The 27,459-nt window shown below is 41.2% G+C and overlaps 1 protein-coding gene across 9 annotated transcripts in view; it reads right to left on the reverse strand.

The window, feature by feature from the left end:
- Positions 1-27,459, reverse strand: part of atxn10 (ataxin 10) — a 317,949-nt gene that overhangs the window by 285,272 nt on the left and 5,218 nt on the right. For all 9 annotated transcript variants that reach the window (XR_006314464.1, XR_006314466.1, XM_043709270.1 and 6 more), the window contains exons 2-3: positions 25,908-26,105; positions 7,802-7,887 (exon numbers count right to left, since the gene is read on the reverse strand). Coding sequence is in view for 7 of the 9 variants with exons in the window: in XM_043709270.1 (XP_043565205.1) it covers positions 7,802-7,887; positions 25,908-26,105 (284 nt within the window). In the remaining 2 variants the exon portion in view is untranslated. The remainder of the gene's footprint in view (positions 1-7,801; positions 7,888-25,907; positions 26,106-27,459) is intronic.

A 27,459-nucleotide genomic window follows, 5' to 3' on the forward strand; every position in this document is an offset into this window, starting at 1 on the left:
GGAAAAAACTGAGGGCTTGGAGGCCCTGGTCATGGCGGATGGAGGTGTAGAGGGATTGGATATCCATGGTGAAGATGAGGCGTTGGGGGCCGGGGAAACGGAAGTCTTGGAGGAGGTGGAGGGCGTGGGTGGTGTCTCGAACGTATGTGGGGAATTCCTGGACTAGGGGGGATAGGACAGTGTCGAGGTAGGGAGAAATGAGTTCAGTGAGGCAGGAATATGCTGAGACAATGGGCATCCAGGGTGGTCAGGCTTGTGGATCTTGGGAAGAAGGTAGAACCGGGCAGTGGGTTCTTCATAAAGATGGCTTTTTTCACTGGAGTGTAGGAGGTTGAGAGGTGACCTTACAGGAGGTGTATAAGATCATGAGGGGTATAGTTAGGGTTAATGGTAAGTGCCTTTTCCCTAGGATGGGGTATTTCAGGAGGAGGGGCATTTTTTAAAATGAGAGGAGAGATTTGAGACACATGAGGGCCAAATGTTTTACACAGAAGGTGGTTCATGTGTGAAATGAACTTCCTGAGGAATGGTAGATGTGGGCACAGTTACAATATTTAGATAAGTGCATGAATAGAAAAGATTGGGAGGGATATGGGCCAGGAGCAGGCAGGTTGGAGTAGTTTAGCTTGGCATTATATTTGGCATAGACCGATTGTCTGTTTCCATGCTGTATGGCTCTATGACACTGTGGTACACAATATAGCGAAGGTATTAAATAGTCATCTTGACAATTGGAAAACAATTTTTATTTTATGTTATGACTTATTGAGTAACTCCAACTTTGGTTGTAAGATAAAAGTGAGAGCTCTTCCAGCAGGATACCCAATAGACATTTAATTGAAAGTTGGGTAATAATAATTGCAGTTGAAAAATGGGATACTGGTAAAACACAGCAGGCAAGGCAGCATCCGAGGAGCAGGAGAATCAACGTTTCGGGCATAAGCCCTTCTGAAGAAGGGCCTGGCCTGCTGTGTTTTACCAGCACCACATTTTTCAACTCTGGTCTCCAGCATCTACAGTCCACACTTTCTCCTAATAACAATTGCAAAATGATAAGAGGAAATGCACCAGGTCCCTTATGTATTATTACATCAAAATGGCATTGCCAATTGCTAAGACTTGTGTGGAATTGAAAGATTTATTGCTGAATGATATGGCAGGAACAATGAAGGTTGGCCTAGCTGCATTGGCAAAGGAGTTAAAGTAGGGGGCAGAAAGGCAGATGTAATGAAAATAGTACCAGAACTTTTGAAAACAGAAGAACAGCAATGCAAACCAGATAGTGAGTCAACCGAATATCAAAGTGCAGATAAAACAAGAAACAATAAAGGAAATGGCAACAAAACATGAACGCTACAGAGAAGAGAGGAACAAAAAGGTATCCCAGAAAGAGCCAAAGAAAAAGGAAAGAGTATTTAAGAAGATGGCACTCGAATCGAAAAGGGAGCGAGAGCGCGAGAGAGAGAGAGCGCGAGAGAGAGAGAGAGAGCGCGAGAGAGAGAGAGAGAGCGCGAGAGAGAGAGAGAGAGCGCGAGAGAGAGAGAGAGAGCGCGAGAGAGAGAGAGAGAGCGCGAGAGAGAGAGAGAGAGCGCGAGAGAGAGAGAGAGAGCGAGCGCGAGAGAGAGAGAGAGCGAGCGCGAGAGAGAGAGAGAGCGAGCGCGAGAGAGAGAGAGAGCGAGCGCGAGAGAGAGAGAGAGCGAGCGCGAGAGAGAGAGAGAGCGAGCGCGAGAGAGAGAGAGAGCGAGCGCGAGAGAGAGAGAGAGCGAGCGCGAGAGAGAGAGAGAGCGAGCGCGAGAGAGAGAGAGAGCGAGCGCGAGAGAGAGAGAGAGCGAGCGCGAGAGAGAGAGAGAGCGAGCGCGAGAGAGAGAGAGAGCGAGCGCGAGAGAGAGAGAGAGCGAGCGCGAGAGAGAGAGAGAGCGAGCGCGAGAGAGAGAGAGAGCGAGCGCGAGAGAGAGAGAGAGCGAGCGCGAGAGAGAGAGCGCGAGAGAGAGTACTAGCTTCTAGACTATAAAAAAGCCTCTGACTCTGGGAAACATTTTGACAAGGAAAGATCGGAATTCAATCCAAGTTTCAGTGGAGAACTGTTTAAATTTGCACATATTCCCAAAATCTGAAGAAAAGGATCACTGAAGCATTTTTTCATTTAATTTGCTTATCAATTTTTCAAAAGGAGTGACCAAAACAAAACTGAACCTGCTTTGCACGAGTAGTGTTAACAAAAAGAGCTCATGAAATTGGTGCCTTTCCTTCTAAAGAGCCTTCTATGGATTATAAGGTGGCAAGTAAAGTTATTCTCACTGTTTATGGATTGGTCCCCGAGACCTCTAGACAGAAATTTTAGAATATTCAGATGCATGTCTGGGAATGGCTTGCATAGAATTTGACAGGGTAAAGTAAAATAATTTTGACTGTTAGATGCAGACATTAAGGGTATAGTCTACATATGAGGGAAATAATTCTCTTAGAACAATTTAAAAATTCACTCCTTCTATTGATAAGAGCTCACAGGAAAACAGAAGGTTGCAACAGCAAAATAGACAGAGGAAACGACTGAATGGAATGTGCACAAACTCAACCATTTCATCAGTCACCCACACAAACTGAAAGATAGAAGGTGAGATGGTAAAAGTCAAGAAGCGCGAAGCAAAAAGGGATGGTTACCTATGACCACCTCCTAGGTTGAGAAGAAAAATACCAAGGGTGGAATTAATGTCTGAAGGCACCTTCAAGTAACGTGGTGGATGATAGGGTAATCTATTGGGGTCCAGATTGACTTCAATTCAGAGACAGGAGCTGATACGGAGACTAACAACAGATTAAGTCTGATTACAACTGAGACCAAGGATAAACACTGCTGGAGCGTAATTTAAAAAAAGTTGCCCAAGTGTTACAGGGGATTCTTTTCAATAGGAAAAGTAACTCCTTATTCCATGACCTGCTAAGAGAGAATAATTTGGCAGGAGCAAAGGTAGTAGCATCTCTAGTAGTCACGGGAAGGCCACATCTGCTCAAGGAAATAGAATAGTTACAGAAAAAGGTTCTGTGAACTTTGTCTTCATGTGTGGTGACCCGAATAATGTCCAAACAAAGTCCATTATGCGAGGTCATATTGGCTTCAAAGACAGATATTTGATTATCTGGTATTTCTTTTGGGAATCTGGGTAATTCAAAAAGAAGTATTCAGTAAGTCTTCTCTGGTCAAGGCTCATCAAGTCAATCCAGAGTTAAGAAGCCGAATTGAATCAAACTGAATTTAAGAAGATTTGGGAGGTCATGTTGCGGCTGTACAGGACATTGGTTCAGCTGCTGTTGGAATATCGCATGCAATTCTGGTCTCCTTCCTATCAGAAAGATGTTGTGAAACTTGAAAGGGTTGAGAAAAGATTTACAAGGATTTTTGCAAGGTTTGTAGCTCAGGTTGAGGTTTTGGGTGTAGGTTTACTCGCTGAGCTGTAGGTTTGATATCCAGACGTTTCATTACCTGGCTAGGTAACATCATCAGTGGCGACCTCCAAGTGAAGAGAAGCTGTTGATCTCCTGCTTTCTATTTATATCTTTCTCCTGGATGGGGTTTCTGGTGATGTCATTTCCTGAGGGGTTGATAGATGGTATCTAGATCTATGCATTTGTTTATGGCGTTGTGGTTGGAGTGCCATGCCTCTAAGAATTCTCTGGCCAGACTACTAAGACCCCTCGGAATCCTAGTAGCACACAAACCCACCAACACTCTCAAACAAAAACTAACAAACTTAAAAGACCCAGTACAACCCATGGACAAAACCAACGTCATCTACAAAATTCCATGCTACAAACAATATGTAGGACAAACAGGAAGAAAGTTAGCCACCAGGATACACGAACACCAGCTAGCCACAAAAAAGACACGACCCTCTCTCCCTCGTAGCCCTACACACGGATGTAAAAACACCACCATTTCGACTGGGACAACGCATCTATCCTGGACGGGCTAAGCAAAGACATGCCAGAGAATTCCTAGAGGCCTGGCACTCCAACCACAACGCCATAAACAAATGCATAGATCTAGATACCATCTATCAACCCCTCAGAAAACGAACAGGAAATGACATCACCACAAACCCCAGGAACCCCATCCAGGAGAGAGATATAAATAGAAAGCGAGACACAACAGTTTTGCTTCATTTGGAGGTCGCCACTGATGAGGTTACCTAGCCAGGTAATGAAACATCTGGATATCAAACCTACAGCTCAGCGAGCAAACCTACACCCTACATTTACAAGGATGTTGCCAGGGTTGGAGGATCTGAGCTACAGGGAGAGGCTGAACAGGCTGGGGCTGTTTTCCCTGGAGCGTCGGAGGCTGAGGGGTGACCTTATAGAGGTTTACAAAATTATGAGAGGCATGGATAGGGTAAATAGACAAAGTATTTTTCCTGGGGTCGGGGAGTCCAGAACTAGAGGGCATAGGGTTAGGGTGAGAGGAGAAAGATATAAAAGAGACCTAAGGGGCAACTTTTCCATGCAGAGGGTGATACGTGTATGGAATGAGCTGCCAGAGGAAGTGGTGGAGGCTGGTACAATTGCAACATTTATGGGGCATTTGGATGGGTGTATGAATAGGAAGGGTTTGGAGAGATATGGGCTGGGTGCTGGCAGGTGGGACTAGATTGGGTTGGGATATCTGGTCGGCATGGACAGGCTGGACCGAAGGGTCTGTTTCCATGCTGTACATCTCTATGACTCTAAGATGAATTCTGAAATTTTACTGCAGTAAATTGTCTGTAACTTTGAAATCACAAATCGTGAATTTGCCTATCTGTACCAAAAAATAGGTATCAAAAGTCAACATCCACAGGCAAAAATCAAATATCCACAATTTTTAACCTATCTACAGTACAGTTTTGTGTTGCAATTTTTGTAAAGTGTACCAAATGGTAGGACAATCACAACCTGCCATCAAAATAGCACTTTTAGTTCTTAAAACATTTTTTGAGGAAATATTTAGAAGGACATTGAAAGAATATGCGAGATCTTTACTAAACACAAAAACAGTGCAATCCTGTATGCTCTATCAAAACAGTGTATCAATATCATGGTTTCAGAACTAAATACTTGAATTGAATGTTATTTGGTTAACTTTAGCTCTATGTGCTAAATTCAATAAGAATATAAAATTGAGCATTTCGAAACAAAATAATGAACATAAAATTGTTTCTTGTTCAAAAAAAATTTGATATTCAACCATAATCTAGTTGAATAGTGGATCAAAGGCTTAACGTAATTTACCTGAGTTTTCTTTATGCCCCCTTGATAGCCTAACCTAACATAAATCTATTCCATTGCATTTTGAAAATTCCAACCTGAGTCGTTTTATTGACATCATGAGTATTGATGTTTCCAAATCAATATTTCCAAAAGAACCTAGATGCAATTCTGCTTCTAGGTCAATTGAGATCCAATCTGCTTATATTTCACTCTCATTTCATCTTATTTGTGCTTGAATCGTCACAGAGAAAGCATTGTTGTTAAATGGACCAAGCTCTGTGCCAATAGAGACTTTTCAACAGCTTATGAATTCTGTTTAGTACTGGGCCTTTTGAACTTGTGAAAGAACCAAGTATTACATGTTAAAAAAAAATCAAAAAGTTGTTCAATTCAGAAAACTTCATGAAATAAAAATCCATTTCTTAAAATATTCTTTGCAGTTAGAAGTCTTTAGAATGCTTTCTGCACAAAGCTAACTTCTTTACACCTTAGCATCCTGCTTTGTCAGGTGTATAAATCTATTGAATAAATATACAGTCATTACACACTTCTGTGAACTGAATATTAATAAAATATTCAAATAGTTCAATATGTATAATCTCTCAGCTTTTCATTAAAATTATGTGAATTGATAAATTTCAAATGCTTTCTCATTAGACTGCAATGATAGATACAATGAAAGTATATAAAACAGTAAGCATTAAACTTTTCACAGCTAACAACATCCAAGATGGGAGACAGTAAAGAGAGAGACACACAAAGAGAAAGCTACGTTTGAGGGTTATAGCAACTTAAATTGTGCTTTTAAACTTTCTGCCTGCGATTGCATTGTGGACTATCACATCGCTTTTGAATGTAGGTGGTACCATTAGTACAAACTAGACTGGTCATAGTTAAACTATAGTGGTTTTAATCCAAAATAAATTCACGTCAGTCTTTGTTTCATCAGTCTTAGACTATTATAACCATGGATACGGAAGCAAAGCGGTGCTTTCTCAGCCTTTAGTTTTAACTTTTGTTATGATCTAACAATTGCAGAAGTATTTTCTATCGCTTGAAAACGAGAGCTTTTATTTCAACCACAACAATTGACTATCCTCTACTTTTCATTACAAAAAAACAAATCAGTGGAGTATGAGAATCTTGAAAGCATTCTCAAGACTTGTAATTGACCTTGCAAAGAATATTTTAAGAAATAGATTTTTATTGATCTTATTTCTATATTAACAGCATTACAATTTTCTCTATTTCCAAAGCAAGAAAATTATCAATTTCAATGAATATTACTTCTAAATTTTTAAAACTTCTGTATATTAACTTTGACAAACTATAAAATCTCACCAACAGATTTGAAAGAGCTGACAACTGAAAAATGGTTCCAGCTATAACTTATGTAAATAATTAACTTAAACAGGAGGTAAAAACTAAGTACGAGAAGATCTTTAGATTCAAAATGAATGCATGCTCCTGTGGGGAATGTCAAATTTTAAAAATAAAAGTACCTGTATTTAGTTCATTTAAGTAGGTTTTGTTTCTACTATTATTTTTCCTTTATAAAATTAAAATCTAAGTACCATGTTAATTACAAACAAACCAACCACACAATTCCGCCAAGAAGTTAATGCAGCACTACACTACATCTGATATTCCCATCCCAATTCTCTATAAAACAGTAGTTTCTCCTAATCCAGGATACCTTCCTCCATTATCCCATCCTTCAATTGTGCAGAGGCAGTCTCTAACCCTCCAGCTCATTAAAGCACTTTGATTCCTTTTTTCTTCCTTCCATCACTTCAACCTGACAATCTATTGTCCTAGCAAATGACCAATTCATATTTGCTGTTTAGCTAATATGCTACTTCCTGTCAGCCCAATTTGAACTGGCAGTTTCCTTCCTTAACGAATTTCCTCAGGTGAAGTTGGTGCTTTCTCCTTCTTTACCATTAGTTGATACTATCAATCTCTTGCCTTCCCAACTCCAAAATTCTACTCCCAGCTGCATCCCTTATTCAGCTTCCATTCATTTCCCCATGCCCTTTCCTCTTTGTTGCTATTCTTTCTTCAACCACTACAGAACACTCAGAATCAAGCTCTTAACAGTCAAAACCTTTGGCCCCTCTCCCTCCAACTTTACTGCTACCACTAACAGTTACAATTTTGGATAGTGCATGTTATCGTCAGGAATTCAGCTTTGCAGTGGTTCAACTCACTCATAGTAGTGGAGCGAGAAACATGAAAGAAAAAAAAACACAAAAACCTGCAGATGTTGGAAATCAGAAACAAAATCATAAATTGCTTAAAGATTGCGGAACACTCTGAAGAAGGAAGGGTCATTGGACCAGAAACATTAACCCTGCTTTGTCTCCACAGATGCTGCCACACCTGCTGAGTTTTTCCATCAATTTTTGATTTTGGTTAATATTAGAGAAAGCTCCTCAGTCTATTACCAGGTAGAGGGGACTGAGCGGAGTGGCACACATATGGACTTGATTTATGACAGCTAGTATTGACCAACACCATGAATCACTGGAAGTTGGCACATACGAGGATTTCTTACCTGCCAACAAATCATCACTCTGGGAAAATCTTAACCCGTGAAGCAAGTCGAGAATCCGAATAGTTGGTTCAAACAATCCTACATTCCTGGAAAGAAAACAGGTAAATTAGAAGAACACATGCATTTGAAAAATATAAACATTATTTTAAAAAGAATTCTAGGTAATCCAAGATGGAGGATGGAAAAGATTGCGGCTATAAATGCTGCTCCTCTTTTGAGGTATTTTAGGTGTTAGAGCTGATTTTCTCAAATTTCAAGAGCTGTAATTGCTGTTTTGTAAGCTGTTTCACTCGGAACTTTGGGGAAAGATCAAAACAACGGCACTTTAAAAAGGAGGAAGACAGACAAAAGCAGAGATCACATGGTCAATGAGGGAGAGAAAAAGAAACCTACACTGCTGATGACACAGCAGTGAATCTGCACAGCTACTGCCTTTGATGTTTGAGTTCAAGTATTTCAGAACATCGGAGTACATCTTAAAAAAATTAACAAACATTGAAAATCACAGCTGACTTTGGAGGAAGCTGTGTGGGAGAGCTCACACCACAGGAGCAGATAAGCACAGTTTTTGAAGTGTAACCTTGCTGTTCTTTTTTTTGGAAGTCTACAATAGTGAGTAGAGTGGGTTCTTTTTGATCAAAGGGTCTGTTTCCATTCTGTACGTCTCTATGATTCTATGTTTTGAGATCTATCACTTGATTAAAATTTAAAAATACAAAACACAGGTACTAAGTTAGCCTGGAGCAGTTTTTTTTTAGAGCGGTAAGACTGTGCTGTTTTCTGGGTCTGTAGATTTTTAGGGTACAAAGATGGCCTTTAACAGAGTAATGTGCTCTTCCTGTCAGATGTGGGAGATTTGGTAGAGTTTCCATGTTACTGTTGATTATGTCTACAGTAAGTGCGTTTGTTTGTGAATCCTATCCTATTACATGGGTCGGTTGGAGTGACAGTGAGAGGCAATGAGAAATTTACAGGACCGATGGGGTATTTATAGAAAAGGGATAAACACTGTGGATACAGTCAGGTAGATGGGTTACCTCCAGGAAAGGTAGGAGAGAGGGGTAGGTCATGCAGGAGTCTTCTGTGGCTATCCCATCTCAACAAAGTATGCGGTTTTGGAAAACGTAAGGGGTGATGGACTCGCAGGGGAATGTAGCACGAACAGCCAAGTTTCTGATACTGACACTGGTTCTAGTATAATGAGAGGCAGATCAGGTTCCAAGCGATCAATTGTGATAGGGGACTCTCTGGTCAGAGGCACAGACAGTTTCTGCAGTCAACAGCGAAGAATCCGAATGATGTGCTGCCTTCCTGGTGCCAGGATCGAGGATCTCTCAGAGAAGGCACAGAATATTCTCAAAGAGGAGAGGGACCAGCAGGAAGTTGTTGTACATATTGGAATTAATGACAGGAAGAAAAAAAAATAGATGAGATTCTGAAGGGAGAATATAGGAAGTTAGGCAGGAATTTAGAAAGGAGGTCCTTGAGGGTATCAGTTTTACTTCCGTTGCCACAGCTAGTGAGGGTAGGAATAGGAGGATAATGAAAGCGTGGCTGGGGAGCTAGTGCAGGGGAGAAGGGTTCACATTTTTGGATCATTGGAATATTCTTCTGGGGCAGAAGTGACCCTTATAATGAGGATGGATTGCATCTGAATTTGAAGGGGATGAATAAACTAATCAGGGAGATTTGCTACAGCTGCTCAGGATTTAAACTAGTAAGGTGGGGACATAAGGAGACAGTGAGGAAAGAGGCCTACTCTTGGAAAATAAGGCAGGCAAGTAACTGAGGTTGTCCGGGGGGGGGGCACAGGGAGTACTTTGGGGCCAGCAACTATCATTCTACTAGTTTCAAAATAGTGATGGAAAAGGATAGACCAGATCTAAAAGTCAAAGTTCTAAATTGTAGAAAGGCCAATTTTGACAGTATTAGGCAAGAACTTTCAAATGTCGATTGGGGGCAGATGTTTACAGGTAAAGGGATGGCTGGAACATGAGAAGCCTTCAAAAAATGAGATAACATGAATCAAGAGACAATACGGTCCTGTTAGGGTGAAAGGCAAGGCTGGTAGATGTAAGGAATGCTGGATGAGTAGAGAAATTAAAGGTTTTGGTTAAGAAAAAGAAGGTATAGACAGCAGAGATCGAGTGAATGGAAGAGAATAAAGACAGTAGGGGTATACTTAAGAGGGAAATCAGGAGGGGAAAAAGACATAGGGTTAAGGAGAATCCAAAGAGATTTTATAAATACATTAAGGACAAAAGAGTAATTAGGGAGAGAATAGGATCCTCAATAATCAGTAGGGCAGCCTACATGTGGGACCGCAAGAAACAGGGGAGACACTAAAAAACTATTTTGCACCAGTGTTTACTGTGAAGATGTAGAACGTGGGGGAATATCTTAAAAAAATGTCCATATACGGAGCTGATTTGGGGGGGGGCGGGATTTAGGTCTTAAAATGCATAAAGGTGGATAAATCCCCGGGACCCAATCGGGCACACCCTAGAACTCTGTGGGAAGCCAAGGAAGGGATTGCTAGGCCCCTTGCTTGCTGAGATATTTGGATCATTGATAGTCACAGATGGAGGTGCCGGAAGACTAGAAGTTGGCGAACATGCTGCCATAATTTAAGAAAGATGATAAGGAAAAACCAGGAAACTATATACCAGTGAGCCTGGCATTGCTGCTGGGGAGGTTGTTGGAGGGAATCCTGAGGGACAGGATGTACATATATTTGGATAGGCAAGAACTGTTTAGGATAGTCAACATGACTTTAGTGAGACATGATTTCCCATGCACGATGTGATTAAGTTTTTTGAAGAAGTAACGAAAAGGATTGACGAGAGCAGAGTGGTAGACATTATCTATATGGACTTCAGTAAGGTGTTTGACAAGGTTCCTCATGGTAGGCCAGTTAGTAGGGTTAGATCACATGGTATACAAGGTGAACTAGCCATCTGGATACTGAACTGGCTCAAAGTTAGAAGACAGAGGGTGATAGAGACTGGAGGTCTATAACCAGTGGTGTGCCACAAGGATTGGTGCTGGATCCACTGCTTTGCCTCATTTATATAAATGATTTGGATGTGAACACAAGAGGTGTAGTTAGTAAGTTTGCAGATAATACCAAACTTCAAAGTGCAGTGGACAGCGAAAGAAGGTTACCTCAGAGTACAACAGGATCTTGATCAGATGGGCCTATGGGCTGAGGAGTGGCAGATGGGGTTTAATTTAGATAAATGGTATGACATTGTGGAAAGGCAAATCAGGGCAGGAGTTATACACTCAATGGTGAGAACCTGGGGATTGTTGCTGAACAAGGAGATCTTAGAGTGCGGATTCATAGTTCCTTAAAAGTGGAGTCACAGCGGATAGGAAAGAAGCCATTTGCTATGCTTTCTTTATTGGTCAGAGCATTGAATATAGGGGTTGAGAGGTCACATTGCAGCTGTACAGGATATTTGTTCGCTCTCTTCTAGAATGTTTTGTGCAATTCTGGTCTCCCTGCTATAGGAAGAATGTCGCAAAATTTGAAAGGGTTCAGAAAAGATATACAAGAATTCAAAGTTTGTGAGAAGATTTGTAGCTCGGGTGCTCGTTGTTGTGGTTCTGTTCGCCGAGCTGGGAATTTGTGTTGCAGACGTTTCGTCCCCTGTCTAGGTGACATCCTCAGTGCTTGGGAGCCTCCTGTGAAGCGCTTCTGTGATCTTTCCGAAATGACACGACCAGCTATCCTTAGTAGCCACACACAGATGACAAGCAACATGAATTTGACTGGGACAATACTACTATTATAGGACAAGCCAAACAGAGAACAGCCAGGGAATTCCTAGAGGCATGGCACTCATCCACAGATTCAATCAATAAGCACATCGACCTGGACCCAATATACCGACCACTGCAACGGACAGCTAGAACTGACAACCGGAAGCGGCAGATTCAAACCACTACAAATGCCGGAGGAAAGATCACAGAAGCGCTTCACAGGAGGCTCCCAAGCACTGAGGATGTCACCTAGACAGGGGACGAAATGTCTGCAACAAATTCCCAGCTCGGCAAACAGAACCACAACAGATTTACAAGAATGTTGCCAGGGTTGGAGGGTTTGAGCTATAGGGAGAGGTTGTTTAGGCTGGGGCTGTTTTCCCTGGAACATCAGAGGCTGACGACTGGCCTTATAGAGCTTTATAAAATCATGAGGGGCATGGATAGGGTAAATAGTCACTGTCTTTTCCCTAGGGTGGGACAGTCCAGAACTAGAGAACATAAGTTTAGGGTGATGGGGGAAAGATTTAAAAAGGGACTTAAACAACCCTTGTCTTTCTTGGTGGTCCAGGCGAAGGGTTTAGAAAGTGCTTTCAAAGGATTCTAGGTGAGATTCTACCATACAGCTGTGTGTAGTTGGTACACACAGCTACCACTGCGTTGGTGGTGAACAGAATGAACATTCAAGGAGGTGGATGTGGTGCCAATCAAGGAGCTGCTTTGATGTGGATGATAGCGAGCTTGAATGCTGTTCAAGCTGCACCCATACAGGCACACCGCATATTCATTTAGGGGATGTAGGTATCATTGGCTGGGATGGGATTTATTGTCTATCTCCAACTGCCCTCGAGAAAGCAGTGGAGAGCTGCCTTCCGATATTGCTGCAGTCCATTTGGTTTAGGAACAACCAAAAAGCTTTTCAGCAAGGATATCCAGGATTTTGACCCATCAGTCCTGAAGGAATAATGATTAGTTTCCAAGCCAGTATGGTGAGAGGTTTGGAGGGGAACTAGAAGGTAGTGTTTTTTTCGTACATCTGTTGCCCTTGATGGCAGTGGTTGTGGGCTTGGAAGCTTTGACAAATTTCTACTGTGCAACTTGTAGATGGTACACAGTGTTGCTACTGTACATTGCTTTTACACTAAATTTACAACTTTTTTTTATTTGCATGCCTGAAATGCTTGAAATTCAATGTTTTAGTGCATAAGAACCCAAGTTTTTAGCATAGCATATAGTGGTTAAAAACCTCCAATGCCATATGAGAATACCAAACATGCATGGCACAACGATAAGGACAAGGAAACTGAGTTAATAAAGCACAAGATTAGTTATGACTGGTAATTGTTTCCTACATCAGCAAAGCTTGCATACAGTGATGTTCTGCAGGAGTCGTGAAGAAATCACGATGCATGTTGGAGCTGCCAACGGCTGAAGGTAAAACAAAATAGCTGCCTGTGGTTTTCCGTAGACATAAGATAGCTAAAGAGAATTGCTAACTGAATACAACAGTTCCCACAGGCAGAAAATATGGGAACTTTAGTGAAAGAGAGTGACATCAGGCATTTCCGATAAAAGAAACTCAGATGAAAACCTTTTAGCAAGCCTGTTTAAAATTTGTTACTTAGTATGGCTAAAAAGGGGAAAAGATTCTTTTGGGTAATTGCTATTGCATATTATACATTAAGGTATAGTAAAATTATAAATGTAACCAACAAACTAACACTAAGGAATTTAGATAAATTGCTTTAAATAAACGGCTGCAGATAGAAAAGAGATACCTCCATCTTGCTAGCAGGGATGATTGAATCATATCAGTATGGGAATGTTCCTGATAAGAGGGAGACTTGATAGCAGGAAAAATTGTGGTCAGGATGCCTGGCAAACATTAGAACATGGAAATACCTACGGTTGTCCATGAAGTTGCCCATCATTGATCGTGTATTTACATGATGTGGATGACACTGATATCAATGTTGCAAATAATCACTATAACGTGAAATATACAAATATCCTGCACTTTATTGGGAGAGTTAGAATGCCTTGGAGTCTGTTTCCAGAGGCCTCTCCCACACTGCATTGGTAAGGAGCTCTGAATAAAGATTGATTTGTTCTAGTAAACATAGGACTCAAGACTCCTTTATAAAATCCCTCTCCAACAGTGCATCAGAAGGTGTGTGTGTTTTTTTTTAAAAAACACATTATATTTAGCATTATTCTCAACATTAGAGTTTATTCTTACAGCCCCCTTAAAACAACATTTGGCGCAACATAATTTATGGAATAACTTTTAGATAAATTAGAAACAGGAAAGTGAATATTTGTAACATCTTTTCTGACATCAAATCCTGTAGAGCTGATTGGTACATTCAATACACATGTGGTTAAGAATAACGTACTATTGTTCATAAATAACCTCCAAATTCCCACTCAACCTAACAGAGGTTCAATGAGAGTTGGTGGCCTGAGAATGATTCACGTCAAGGTTTTACCACAGTTCAAATTATCAACATACTTCAGCATGAAATGAAAGCTGTTGATACTACTCCTAGCCACAGCAGGAAAAGGTAACCCTTTTTATTAAAATAAATCTTGTAAAATGCTCACTTTTACTAATAATAGCAACAACACTTTTTCCCCTCAAAATTAAGCATTTAGTGGAGAGACAACTAAGGTTCAAGGCTTTAAAGGATATAATTCATAACCAAACATCAAGCATATAAAACATGCAATGTATTTCAATAGCCTGGAAGCTTCAAAATGATTAACTAATGCAACTGCCATTGACAATAAATATAACTTGTGAAACTGTTACTCGCATGCATGGCTGACTCCCATTTTTATGAACCTTTTAAAGGTTCATTTTACTGCAACATGTTCTCCACATTAATGAGATTTAGAAAAAGTGCTTTAGATTATGGAAGCTAACAGTAAAGTTTTATCTCCAAGGACCTTGAATGCACGCTCTTTAACTACCAACGAGAACATTGAGTCTGACAGCTATATTCTATTCTTCCTTTACCACTTACTTCATCCTACTTTGATGTATTCTTAAAAAAAAACTTCCAATCCTCAAGTGTACTCCTACTTTTGGCCACTTTATGGGCCTTTTTAAAATTTTATACAATTCTGAACTTTTTTTGTCAACCAGAGTTGTCTGACCTTTTTGAGTGTTTGTATCTTAAAGAAATGCATAGTTGCTGTAATACTTCCATTGACTATATACAGCCATGCCTTTTAATGTATTTTTACCAATTCAGCTCAGCCAATGTTTGCCTCATTGCTTTCACAATTTCCCTTGTTCAGATGTAACACCCTTGCTTCAGACTGACACGCCTCATTTTTAAACAATGTAAAACTCTGGCAGTGTGGTTATTAATCCCTAAAGATTCTTTTACAAACAAAATTATCAATTAGCTCTTTCCATTACATCCTACTAAATCTAAAATAGGTTATCCTCTTAAAAGTATGTCCTCAAACATACTGTTCAAGAAACCATCCCTAAACACAGTCCAGAAACTTGTCCTCCACAGCTTTGGTGCTCAGTTGATTTACTCAGTCTATCTGGAGTGAAGTCACCTGATTTCTCCAGTCCATATGTTACAAGCTTCTGATTTCCTGATTTATAGCACTAATATTTAGTGGCCTATAAATAACTTTAAACAATGTCTGTTGCCCTTTGCTGTTTCTTACCTCCACCCAAACAGATCCCATTTATTATTCTTCAGGTCTGAAAGAATCCACTGCTAATGTTCTGATTCCATCTTGTATTATCAGCACAACTCTGCCTCCTTTTCCTTTATGTCTATCCTTCCTAAATGCAAAATATCCGTAAATATCCAGTTCCCAGTCCCGATTGCAAAAATATGGCCACGTGGCAATGACAGTTGTATTATCATTTACCGCAATTTGCGCTTGTAGATTTCTTTTTATTCATTTGTTGAATGTGGGTGTCAGTGGCTGGCCAGCATTTATTGCCCATCCCTAGTTGCCCTTGAGAAGGTGGTGGTGAGCTGCCTTCTTGAACCACCGCAGTCCACCTGCTATGGGTTGACCCACAATGCCACTAGGGAGGGTATTCCAGGATTTTGATCCAGTGACAGTGAAGGAACAGCAATATATTTCCAAGTCAGGATGGTAAGTGATTTGGATGGGAACTTGAAGTGGTGGTGTTGCCATGTATCTGCTGCCCTTGCCCATCTAGATGAAAGTGATCATAGGTTTGGAAGGTACTGTCTGAGGATCTTTAGTGAAATTATTATTGCACAAGGATCGGTGCTGGATCCATTGCTTTTCATCATTTATATAAATGATTTGGAAGTGAACATAGGAGGTATGGTTAGTAAATTTGCGAATGACACCAAAATTGGCAGTGTAGCGGACAGTGAAGGTTACCTCAGAGTACAATGGGATCTTGATTAGACTGGCCACTGGGCCAAAGAGTGGCAAGTGGAGTTTAATTTAGGTAAATGTGAGGCACTGCATTTTAGAAAGACATATCAGGACTGGACTTATACAGTTAATGGTAAGGTCCTGAGGAGTGTTGCTGAGCAATGAGACCTTGGAGTGCAGGTTCACAGTACCTAGACAGTGGAGGCATAGGTAGATAGGATACCAGTTTAGTAAGTTTGCCTTTATTGGTCAGTGCATTGAGTATAGGAGTTGGGAGGTCATGTTGCGGCTGTACAGGACATTGGTTAGGCCACTGTTGGAATATTGTACGCAGTTCTGGTCTCCCTGCTATAGGAAGAATGTCACAAAACTTGAAAAGGTTCAGAACATTTTTAGAAGGATGTTGCTAGGGTTGAAGAGTTTGAGCTACAGGGAGAGGCTGAATAGGCGGGGCTATTTTTCCTGGAGCATCAGAGGCTGAGGGATGACCTGAAAGGGGTGTATAAAATCATGAGGGGCATGGATAGGGTAAATAGACAAGATCTTTATCCTGGGGTAGGGGAGTCCAAAACTAGAGGGCATAGGTTTAAGGTGAGAGGAGAAAGATTTAAAAAGGGACCTAAAGGGCAACCCTTTCACACAAAGGGTGATGTGTAGAATGAGCTGCCAGAGGAAATGGTGGAGGTCGGTACAATTACAACACTTAAAAGGCACCTGGAGGTATATATGAAAAGGAAGGGTTTAGAGGGAAATGGGCCAAACGTTGGCAAATGGAACCAGATGTATTTAGCATGTCCGATCACCATGGAGGACTTGGACTAAATGATCTGTTTCCATGCTGTACCCTGTATATCTCTGTGACTAAATGGCGACATTGATTTTTGATATCATTCTGCATTTGAAGTATACTTCAACACTTGGCTTTATTTCTCCTGTCTTATAATCTTCCTTACAGCTTTTCTATTTCTTGTCACCAGCTTAACTCTGTTCCAATATGGGCTACCCCTCAGGTTCCCATCTCCTATGGCAAGATAGTTTAAACTAACTGCAACAACACAAGCAAATTTTCCTGAGAGAAAATTAGCCCAACCCCTTTAATACATAACCTATGCAGTTTGCACAGGTGCCCCCTGCTTCAGGTTGTTTCCAATGCCTCAGAAATCTAATGTTCTCCTTTCATGTGTTCAATTGATCAATCCTCCTGTTCTTGTACTCACTAGTACATGGCACCAAGGGTAGCATGAAATCACTGCATTTGCACCCTACTTTTAGATTTCCTTTCTAATTCCTTGAATTCTTCTTTCAAAGACCTCATCTTACTTCCTACTTATGTCATTGATACCACTGTGGACCACAACCTCTGGCTAATCCTTTCCCAGAGAAAGATGTCCTATGACTGCTCTCCAACATTCTTGACTGGGGAGACAACAGACCATCTTGGAGTCAGGTTCCATGGTGCAGAAATGTTATTGGATTCCTTGAATCCCCTATTGCTGTTGACCTTCCAAGCTTTATCTTTCTCCACCCCTCTGAGGAACCATCACCATCACTAGTTTCCAAAATAAAATATCAATTGACAGGCATGGTAGACTGCGGGAACTCCTGCACTATCTGCCCAGCTTTTTTCATTTGCCTTGCAGTCACTCATTCCCTCCGCTCTGGACATTTCTAATTTAAAGTGTGTATTCCCTATAGGTGCTATCCACGTAGTCCTCTGCCTCTTGGATGCACAATAATGACTCCAGTTACAGCTTCAAAACCCAGAGCTTAAGCACACGTAGCTGGTAACACTTCCTGCAGATGTGTTTTTCTGTGATATCAGTGTGTCCATGATTTCACACACATCACTGAAAGTATGCTCCACTTGTCCCAGCTGACTTGCCATTCTGTAACTCTGAAAACTAGTTGTTACCATTAAAATAAATACACTTACAGTTAAAAGTTAGGGTAACTTTAATTTACTTTGATTACTTAATATAATTTTACCATTTCCTAGCATTCCTCCTTGAAATTTAAGCAATTTAAACTTGATCTCCAACAAATGAGAAAGACAGAAAATTGGGAACTTGCAGGGCTGTACACCTGACATTTTCCATCGGGAAAATGCTGGAATCCATTGTTAAGGTACCTGGCACAAAACATTTAGAGAATCTAATGTACAAAAAAACTCAGCAGTTGATGTGCTTTTATAGACATTTTTGAGGATGTAACTAGCAATGTAGACATAGAATAATAGTGGATATTTGGATTTTATTTAATGCTAGCGATGTTTTAGAAGATTTGTAGCTCAGGTTGGTGATAAGTATGTAAGTTAGCTCGCTGAGCTTGAAGGTTGCAGAGGAACATAACTGTTGCGTTATGGCAAAACAAGCTGTAAATTCTCCAATACATTTTCTTTACAAATAATAACTACTATAAATTCCTTATTCTCATTATATTGCTTTTCCACATCATTTAATATGCTTTCCTGTATGTTCTTCAACATCTCTGCATTTATTTATTCCCCATTATAATTGTTCCAGTCTCAACTTCTGGACAACCCACTTATTTTCATTTACTGTTCTATTTCATTTGACATACTTATAAAGCTCTTACACTTTTTAATGTTGTTTTGTTAGTATATGGTCATTTTATTAACCTTCAAATCAATTTTTTGATCATCCTTTGTTGACTTCCAGAATGTTCCCAAAAGTCAGGTTTATTAGCCTCCTTGATCATGTCAGCTGGAGAGGGTTCAGAAAAGATTTACCAGGATATTGCCAGGAATAAAGGGTTTGAGTTACAAGAAGAGGCTGGATAGGCTGGGACCTTTTTCAATCGAGTTTAAGAGATTGGGAGGTGACCTTATAGAGGTGTACAAAATCATGAGGGATATCAATAACATGAAAGGCAGATGTCTTCTTCCTAGGGTGGGGGATTTAAAGACTAGGGGGCATTTTTTTTTAAGATAAGAGGAGAAAGATTTATAAAAGACATGCAGGGAATTTTCATTTTACACAGAGAATACTTCGTGTGCAGAACAGATTTCCAGAGGAAGTGGAGGATGCAGGTACGGTTACAATGTTTACAAGACATTTAGTTAAGTACATGAATAAGAAATGTTTCCAGGTATATGAATCAAGTGCAGGATGTGGGACTAGTTTGATTTGGGATTATAGTCGGCATGGACTGGTTGGACCAAAGGACATGTTACATTTCCATGCTGTATGATTCTATGACTAGAAGTCTCTTCTTTTAATCCAATACTATACTTAACCTTTTCAGTCAGTCTGAATGGATCATTCTCATTCATAGGCAATGCAAATCTTCTATACAAGGCAATCAAAACCAGACTGTCCCAACATGACACACCCAATCAAGCAACATGAATAAAATTAGATACACACAGATGGAACTAATCACTACCTCCAAACGGGGTTGAGACAGAAATGTGGGAATTAAGACATTCCATTTGGTAACAATGTTCTTAATTTGAAAGGCAGCTGTGATAGTTAACTAAATAAAACTGTATCCATGAGCAACAAATTCCTCCAGCATAGTTTCTTTTTATAACTAGGGTTTACATTCTGTAAATAGACAGCTTGTCTACAGATCAAGTTTATTCTTCCATTCCGTACACCATCTCTCTTGGCATTTGCAGCTCCTTTTCAAATCTCACTTTCTACTGATAAATGTGCAAAAATGGCCTTGTTGATCTGTGCTCGATTGGGATTTCCTTGCTCTCTCTGGTCCTCTCTCTCCCAAGGGCAAAGATAGAAGTTCTAACCAAACTAATTCCTAAATGATGTAATTGGAAACCAATTTGATATTAAAGTATAGATAATTACCAATCAGGTACTTATCCCCTGAAAATGTCATGTATATATTGCATTAGACTTCACTGCACAAGCACAATACAAATGGCAGTCCTCAATCTTGTAAGAAGGCGGTGTGCACTACGATCATCAACACTATGTTGGGCATGAACAGATGTGGCTCGGAAGCCCCACTTTGGTATGGCTGTGCGATATTAGCATCATACTATGATTTTCACTCTCTGGACACCCAGTTTGTCAACAAATCCAATTCATTCATTCACTCTGCGTCTTTAGCAGAGTACAAAAGGAAGCAGCCATGGAAATATTGGATGCATTAGAGGTCTTTTTCCAAAACTCTATGAACTCTGGAGTAGTTCCTTTAGATTGAAGAATGGCAAAGGTAACCCCACTATTTTAAAAAAAGGAAACAAATTGAATTACAGACCGGAAAGCCTAACATCAGTACTGGGGAAAACACTACAGTCTAACATAAAAGACATGAAAGCAGAATATTTGGAAAGCCGTAACAGGACTGAACAAAGCCAGCATTGTTTTATGAAAGGCAAATCACGCTAACAAATCTTCTGGAGTTTTTGATGATTATCTAATAGCATAGGTAAGGGAGAACCAGTAGATGCAGCATATATGGATTTAGATAAGATCTGTCACAAGAGGTTAGTCAGCAAACTTAGGGCAAATGTTAAGGGATAATATGTTAGCATGAATCAAGAATTAGTTGACAGTCAAGAAGTAGAAGGTGGAAATGAATGGGTCCTTCTCTGAATGGCAGGCAGTGACTAGTTAGGTTCCTCAAGGATCAGTGCTTGGGCCCCAGATATTCATGATTTATGAGGTTTGCTACTACTATTCACAAGGGTTTAATCTAGGGTTTAAACTGGCAGGGGCTGGGAACCAGAGCAGCAAGTCAGCAAGTGGTGGGATTGAGGGCAAGGTAGATATTAGGACCAGTAATTCAAAAAGACCTCTAAACGCTGAAGCCAGGAGCCAACTCGCAGACACCTCCCCCTACTGCCCCTTTGATCATGACCTTGCCTCCCATCACCAAAGCATCATCTCCCAGATCATCCACAACCTCATCACCTCTGGGGATCTCCCATCCACAGCCTGCAACCTCATTGTCCATGAACACCCCACTGCCTGATTCTACCTCCTTCCAAAGATTCACAAACCGGTCAACCCATTGTCTCAGCCTGTGCCTGTCCCACCGAATTCATCTCTTCCTACCTAGATACTGTCCTGTTCCCCCTTAGTCCAGGAACTCCCCACCTACGTTCATGACACCACCCATGCCCTTCACCTCCTCCAAGATTTTTGGTTCCCCAACCTCCAACGCCTCATCTTCATCCTGGATATCTTGTCCCTATACACATCAATCCACCACGACAAAAGGTCTCCAAGCGCTCTGTTTCTTCTCCTCTCGCCATCCCAACCAGTACCCTTCCACCAACATCCTCATCCACCTGACTGAACTGGCCCTCACCCTGAACAACTTCTCCTTCCAATCCTCCACTTCCTCCAAACCAAATGGATAGTCATGGGACCCAGCTATGCCTGCCTGTTTGTCGAATATATGGAACAGTCCATCTTCCACAGTTACACCGGCAACACCACCCACCTGTTCCTCCGCTACATTAACGACTTTATCGGCACCACCTCATGCTCCTATGAGGAGGGTGAACAGTTCATTAACTTTACCAACATCTTCCACCCAGACCTTAAATTCACTTGGACCATCTCGGCAACCTCTCTCCCCTTCCCAGACCTCTCCATCATCGTCTCTGACGACTGACTAACCACAGACATATAGTGCAAGCCCGACTCCCACAGCTAGCTAGACTACACTTTCTCCCACCCTACCTCCTGTAAAAATCCCAATTCCCAATTGCTCCGCCTCTGCTGCATCTGTTCCCAGGATGACCATAGAGTCATAGAGATGTTCAGTGTGGAAACAGACCCTTCAGTCCAACCCCAAAGTTCCAGATGGCCTCCTTCTTCCATGATCGCAACTTCCCTTCCCATGTGGTCGACGATGCTCTCCAGCGTATCTCCTCCACTTCACATACCACCACCCTTGAACCTCACCCCTCCCAATGCAGCAAAGGACAGAACCCCCCGGTCCTCACCTTCCACCCCAACCTCTGCATACAACGCATCATCCTCCGCCACTTCCACCATCTCCAAACGGACCCCACCACCAGAGATATATTTCCATCCCCACGCCTATCAGTGTTCCAAAAACCCTTCACAACTCCCTTGTCAGGTCCACACCTACCACCAGCCCACACCCCACTCCTGGCATCTTTCCCTTCCACCGCAGGAAGTGCACAACCTGCACCCATACCACTCCCCTCACCTCTATCCAAGGCCCCAGGGGATCCTTCGCATTCGTGAGAAATTCACATGTACCTCTACCAATGTTATCTACTGCATCTGTTGCACCTGGTGTGGTCACCTCTACATCAGGGAGATAGGATGCTTTCTTGCAGAACATTTCAGATAACATCTTTGGGTACCCACACCCACCAACCCTACCACACCATGGCTGAACACTTCAACTCCCCTTCCCACTCTGTCAAGGACTTGCAGGTCCTGGGCCACCTCCATCGCCAAACCATTACCACCCGATGCCTGGAGGAAGAACACCTCATATTCGGCCTTGGAACCCTGCAACCACATGGAATAAATGTGGATTTCAACAGCTTCCTCATTTCCCCTCCCCCCCCATTATCCCAGTCCCAAGCCTCCAACTCAGCACCGTCCTCTGGACCCATCCATCATTGCACCCTCTGACCTACCACCTTCTCCCTCACCTCCATTCACCTATTCCTTTCCCAGCTACCTCCCCCCAACAGGCCCCCTCTCCCATTTATCTCTCAGCCCCAACCCACAAGCCTCATTCTTGATGAAGGGCTTATGGTTGAAACGTCGATTCTCCTGCTCCTCGGATGCTGCCTGACCTGCTGTGCTCTGACTCCCAAAAGAAAAGAAAGCACATCTAAGGTTTATTAAGCTAAAATCAGACAGGGCATGTGAGGAATATAAACAAAGCAGGGAAAGAACTCAAGCTGGGAATTAGAAAAAGCAAGAAGTGGCAATGAAATTACCTTGGCAAGGGTTAAAGAGAATTCCAAGGCATTCTACACATACATTAAAAACAAACTAAAACTTAGGGAGAAGACAGGACCACTCAAAGATAAAGGAGGAAACTTGTGCTTAGAGGCAGAGGATGTGAGTGAGATCCTAAATGAGTACTTGTCATCAGTAATCACCCAGGAGAATGATACGGAGAATAGTGAGATTAGTGTGGAGCATGCAAATACGCTAGAGTATTTTGAGATCAAGGAGGAAGTGGTTTTGAGTCTCTTAAAGAGCATTAAGTGAATAAGACCCCAAGGCCCGATGGTATCTACCCCAGGTTGTTGAGAGAGGCAAGACAGGAGATTGCTGGGGTTTTGACTAAGATCTTTGCATCCTCACTAGACACTGGAGGGGTCCTGGGGGACTGGCGAGTAGCTAATGTTGTACCTCTGTTCAAGATGGGAAATAGGGATAGCCCAGGATACTATAGTCCAGTGAGTCTCGCATCAGTGGTTAGGAAGCAATTGGAAAGAATTCTTAGGGATAGGATTTACATGCATTTGGAAAAGCATGATCTAATTAGGGAAAGTCAGCATGGCTTTGTGTGGGGAAGGTCATGTCTTACTAACTTGAGTGAATTTTTCAAGGAGGTGACAAAGATAAGGGTAGAACAGTGGTTGTTGTCTACATGGATTTTACTAAGGCTTTCAACAAGGTTCCTCATGTCAGGCTCATTCAGAAGCTTAAGATACATTGCATCCATGGTGACTTGGCCTCTTGGATTCACAGAATTGCCTTGCCCATAGAAGGCAGAGGGTAGTGATGAGTGTTTTTCTGGCTGAAGGTCCTTCACTAGTGGTGTTCTGCAAGCATCCCGATATATGACTTGGATGAAAATGTAGATGGGTGGGTTAGTAAGTTTACAGATGACAAAGATTGGTGGAATTGTGGATAGTATAGAAAGTTATCAAAGAATATAGCAAGATAGAGATCAGTTGCAGATATGGGCGGAGAAATAGCAGATGGAGTTTAATCGGGGTTGAGTATAGGAGTTGAGAGGTCATGTTGCGACTGTACAGGACATTGGTTAGGCCACTGTTGGAATACTGTGTGCAGTTCAGGTCTCCCTCCTATTGGAAGGATGTTGTGAAGTTTGAAAGGGTTCAGAAAAGATTTACAAGGATGTTGCCAGGATTGGAGGATTTGAGTTAGAGGGAGAACCTGAAAAGGCTGGGGCCGTTTTCCCTACAGTGTCGGAGACTGAGAGGTGACCATATCGAGTTTTATAAAATTATGAGGGCATGGATAAGGCAAATAGACAAGATCTTTTCCCTGGGGTGGAGTCGTCCAGAACTGGAAGGCATAGGGTAAGGGCGAGAGGGAAAATATTTAAAAGGGACCTAATGGGTAACTTTCTAATGCAGAGGGTGGTGCGTATATGGAACGAGCTGCTAGAGGAAGTGGTAGAGGCTTGGTATAATTACAACATTTAAAAGACATCTGGATGGGTATATGAATAGGAAGGGTTTAGAGGGATATAGGCCAAGTGCTGGCAAATGGGACTTGATTAGGTTAAGATATCTGGTCAGTATGGATGAGTTGGACTGAAGGATCTGTTTCTGTGCCGTACGAAGACATATTTTAAGGGTGCTTAAAGGACATTTAGAAAAGCACATTAATATGTAAGGAATAGAGGGATATGGACCAACAACAAACAGAAGGAATTGGTTTAATTTTGCATCATGTTCGGCACAACACTGTGGGCCGAAGGGCCTGTTCCTGTGCTGTACTGTTCTATGTTCTAAGTAGAGGGTGGAAATAAATGGGTCCTTCTCTGAATGACAGGCAATGACCTCAAGGATTAGTGTTTTGGCCCACATATTCATGATTATATAAATGATTTGAATAATAATTTAAATGCCATATTTTCACATTTGCTGTTGACACAAAACTGGGTAGGATTGAGAGCTGCGTTGAGGCGGCTTTAAGGTGATTTAGACAAGTTGGTTGAGTTGAAAGATGCAGTACAAATGGATATACACGTGAGTGTGCAAAACAGAAACAAAGCATGTTATTTAAATTGTGTTATATTGGAAAACATGAATGTACAAAGGAATCTGCGTGTCCTTACACACCAATCCATGAAAGTGAAACAAGCAGTCAGGAAGACAACTGGTAAACTGGTTTTCATTGCAAAAGGATTTAAGTTCAGAAGTAGGATGTCTTGCTGCAGTTATACAGGGCCTTGATGAGACCACATCTAGAGTATTGCATGCAGTTTTATTATTCCTACCTAAGAAAGGATACATTTGCCACAGAGGGAGTGCAACACATAAAAAAAACTTTTTAACAGGCTGGACAAACTAGGCAGGATGCTGTGCCTGGTTGGGGAGTCTAGAATCGGGGGGACAGACTTGGGGTACAGGGTAGGATGGAGACAAGAAAAATATTTTTTCACGAAGGGTAATGAAAAGTGGAATTCTCTACCACAGTAAGCTAGGTAGACCAAGCCGCTGAATACATTCAAGAAACAAAGGCGCTGGGGAGAAAGCAAGAATATGCTCAAGAGGTGGAGCAAGCTTGAGGGGCTGAGTAGCCTAATTCTGCTCCTAGTTTCTATATTTATCAGTGCATAGTGAGAACATTTAACAAATTCATTTAACTATTGCTCATGATTATGTGCATAAGCTCTTAAAAAGAAACTTCAATTTAATTTGGAATATTGAGAGAACAACTGCTTTTCATTCCTCAACCCAATGGTACAGTTTTTCTCTATAGTATTTTTAGTCCCATTTCTTTGCTTTTATGCTCCGTGCACTGGAATCAGCGCTATTCCCGGGTCTCACCTGAAAGCAGAGTAGATGAATGTTCCCAGCAAGTCTCATCTATTCTATGGGAAAACTTCTGTCTCTGTTATGTATTATCCCACAACAGTGCAAGTCAGATCAGGAGCTCTGATCTAAAACCGCAAGCATATATGTCTCCCAATGCAACATACACAATTGTACAAATTGCACATCACATTCTATCACAAAAAGAACATTAGCTTTAATTACCTTCCATGAGACTGGTTCTTTACACATTGTATGCAAGCATTTCTAAGACATCGGAAGCACTCAGCAATGAGCCGCAAACAAGCTTCAAGTTGTCTGTTCCTGTTACTGTCAGGATTGTCAGTGAATACCTCTATCTCAGTCAACTGTGCCGTGAGGATGTTTACGAAAGTTTCAAATAAAGGTTGTGTTGCCTCCTTCCTGTTAGAGAAACAAAATCTGTATGTCATATACATTCTATGTTCAGGCAAATAACTGAATAACAGTGAACTAAAATTGCTCTCGACAATCACACTGCAGTTCCAATGCATCTCAAAGTTCAACAAACAAATCTTCTGGACATGTGGAGTGACCGTGGTTGCTCAGATCACTCCTGTCTGGACAAATAGATTATGTACAGGTCCACCTCAGCTCCTGCACAAGGACACCGCAACAGTGTCTGGGATTATTGTAACCATACAGTAATTCATGGCACACAGTAACACAGGAAAGTACAAAAATAGAAGTGGAAAATTTTGGATATACTTAGGTGAGATGCCATCCAAGCTGATAAAGAGTTAATATTTCAGATTGATGGTCTTTCATCAGAACAGTAATTTGGATAAAGATGAAAAACAATAAAGGCAATAAATCACTTGTGTGTACAGTTACAGGAGGAGTTTGTCGGATAATCATGGGGATCTTGAATCTACATGTTGACTGAAAAAGATCAGATGAACAAAAGTTAACTACGTGAGGAGATCATAGAAGGTTTTTGGGCCAGTTTCTTAGACAGCACATTCTACTGCCAACCAGGGAGTAGGTTACTCCAGACCTGGTACTGTGCAATGAGAATAATTACCTCACAATGAAGGCACCTCTATGCAAGAGTTATCACAATAGTAATCAATTTTACATTAAAATAAAAGTATTTTCAATCTTAATTTTAAATAAAGGCAATTGTCAGGGTGTAAAAGCAGAGCTAGAGAAAGTGAATGTAAATTTTGTTAAAGGATACATCAATAGAGGAGCCTTAGCAGACACTTAAGGGGATATTTCAGAATACACAGTATAGAGGTTTTCCAATCACGAAGAAAAATTCCAAGGAGAGGGCCTACCATTCATAATTAACTGAAAAATATGATGGTGTCAAACTTAAAGAAAAGTTCTAAGTGCACAAATATGGATGGCAGGTCAGGAGGTTGGACAGAATACAAAAACAGAAAAGAATGACTAACAATGATTAGTCAAGATGATGACATTGGAGTACAAGAAAGGCTAGCTAAAAACAAAGTTTTTAATAGACACCTAATAGTCAGAATCTGTGGAATTAATATAGAAATAAGGAGATGGTGGATGAATCAAACAGGTACTTTATTTACATTGGTCTTCACTGTACAGCATTCAAATAACATCCCAGAAATAGCTGTAAATGGAAGAGGGGAATGCAAGAAAATTAAAATCACTAGGGAAATGGTACTGAGTTAACAGTTGGAGCTCTGGACTGACAATTATTCATCTTAGACTCTTAAAAGAAGTGGTTGGTGAGATGGTTGAAAAATTGGATTTATTTTCC

The sequence above is a fragment of the Chiloscyllium plagiosum genome, chromosome 19 (assembly GCF_004010195.1).
Source record: "Chiloscyllium plagiosum isolate BGI_BamShark_2017 chromosome 19, ASM401019v2, whole genome shotgun sequence".
In the NCBI taxonomy this organism is placed as follows: Eukaryota; Metazoa; Chordata; class Chondrichthyes; order Orectolobiformes; family Hemiscylliidae; genus Chiloscyllium; species Chiloscyllium plagiosum.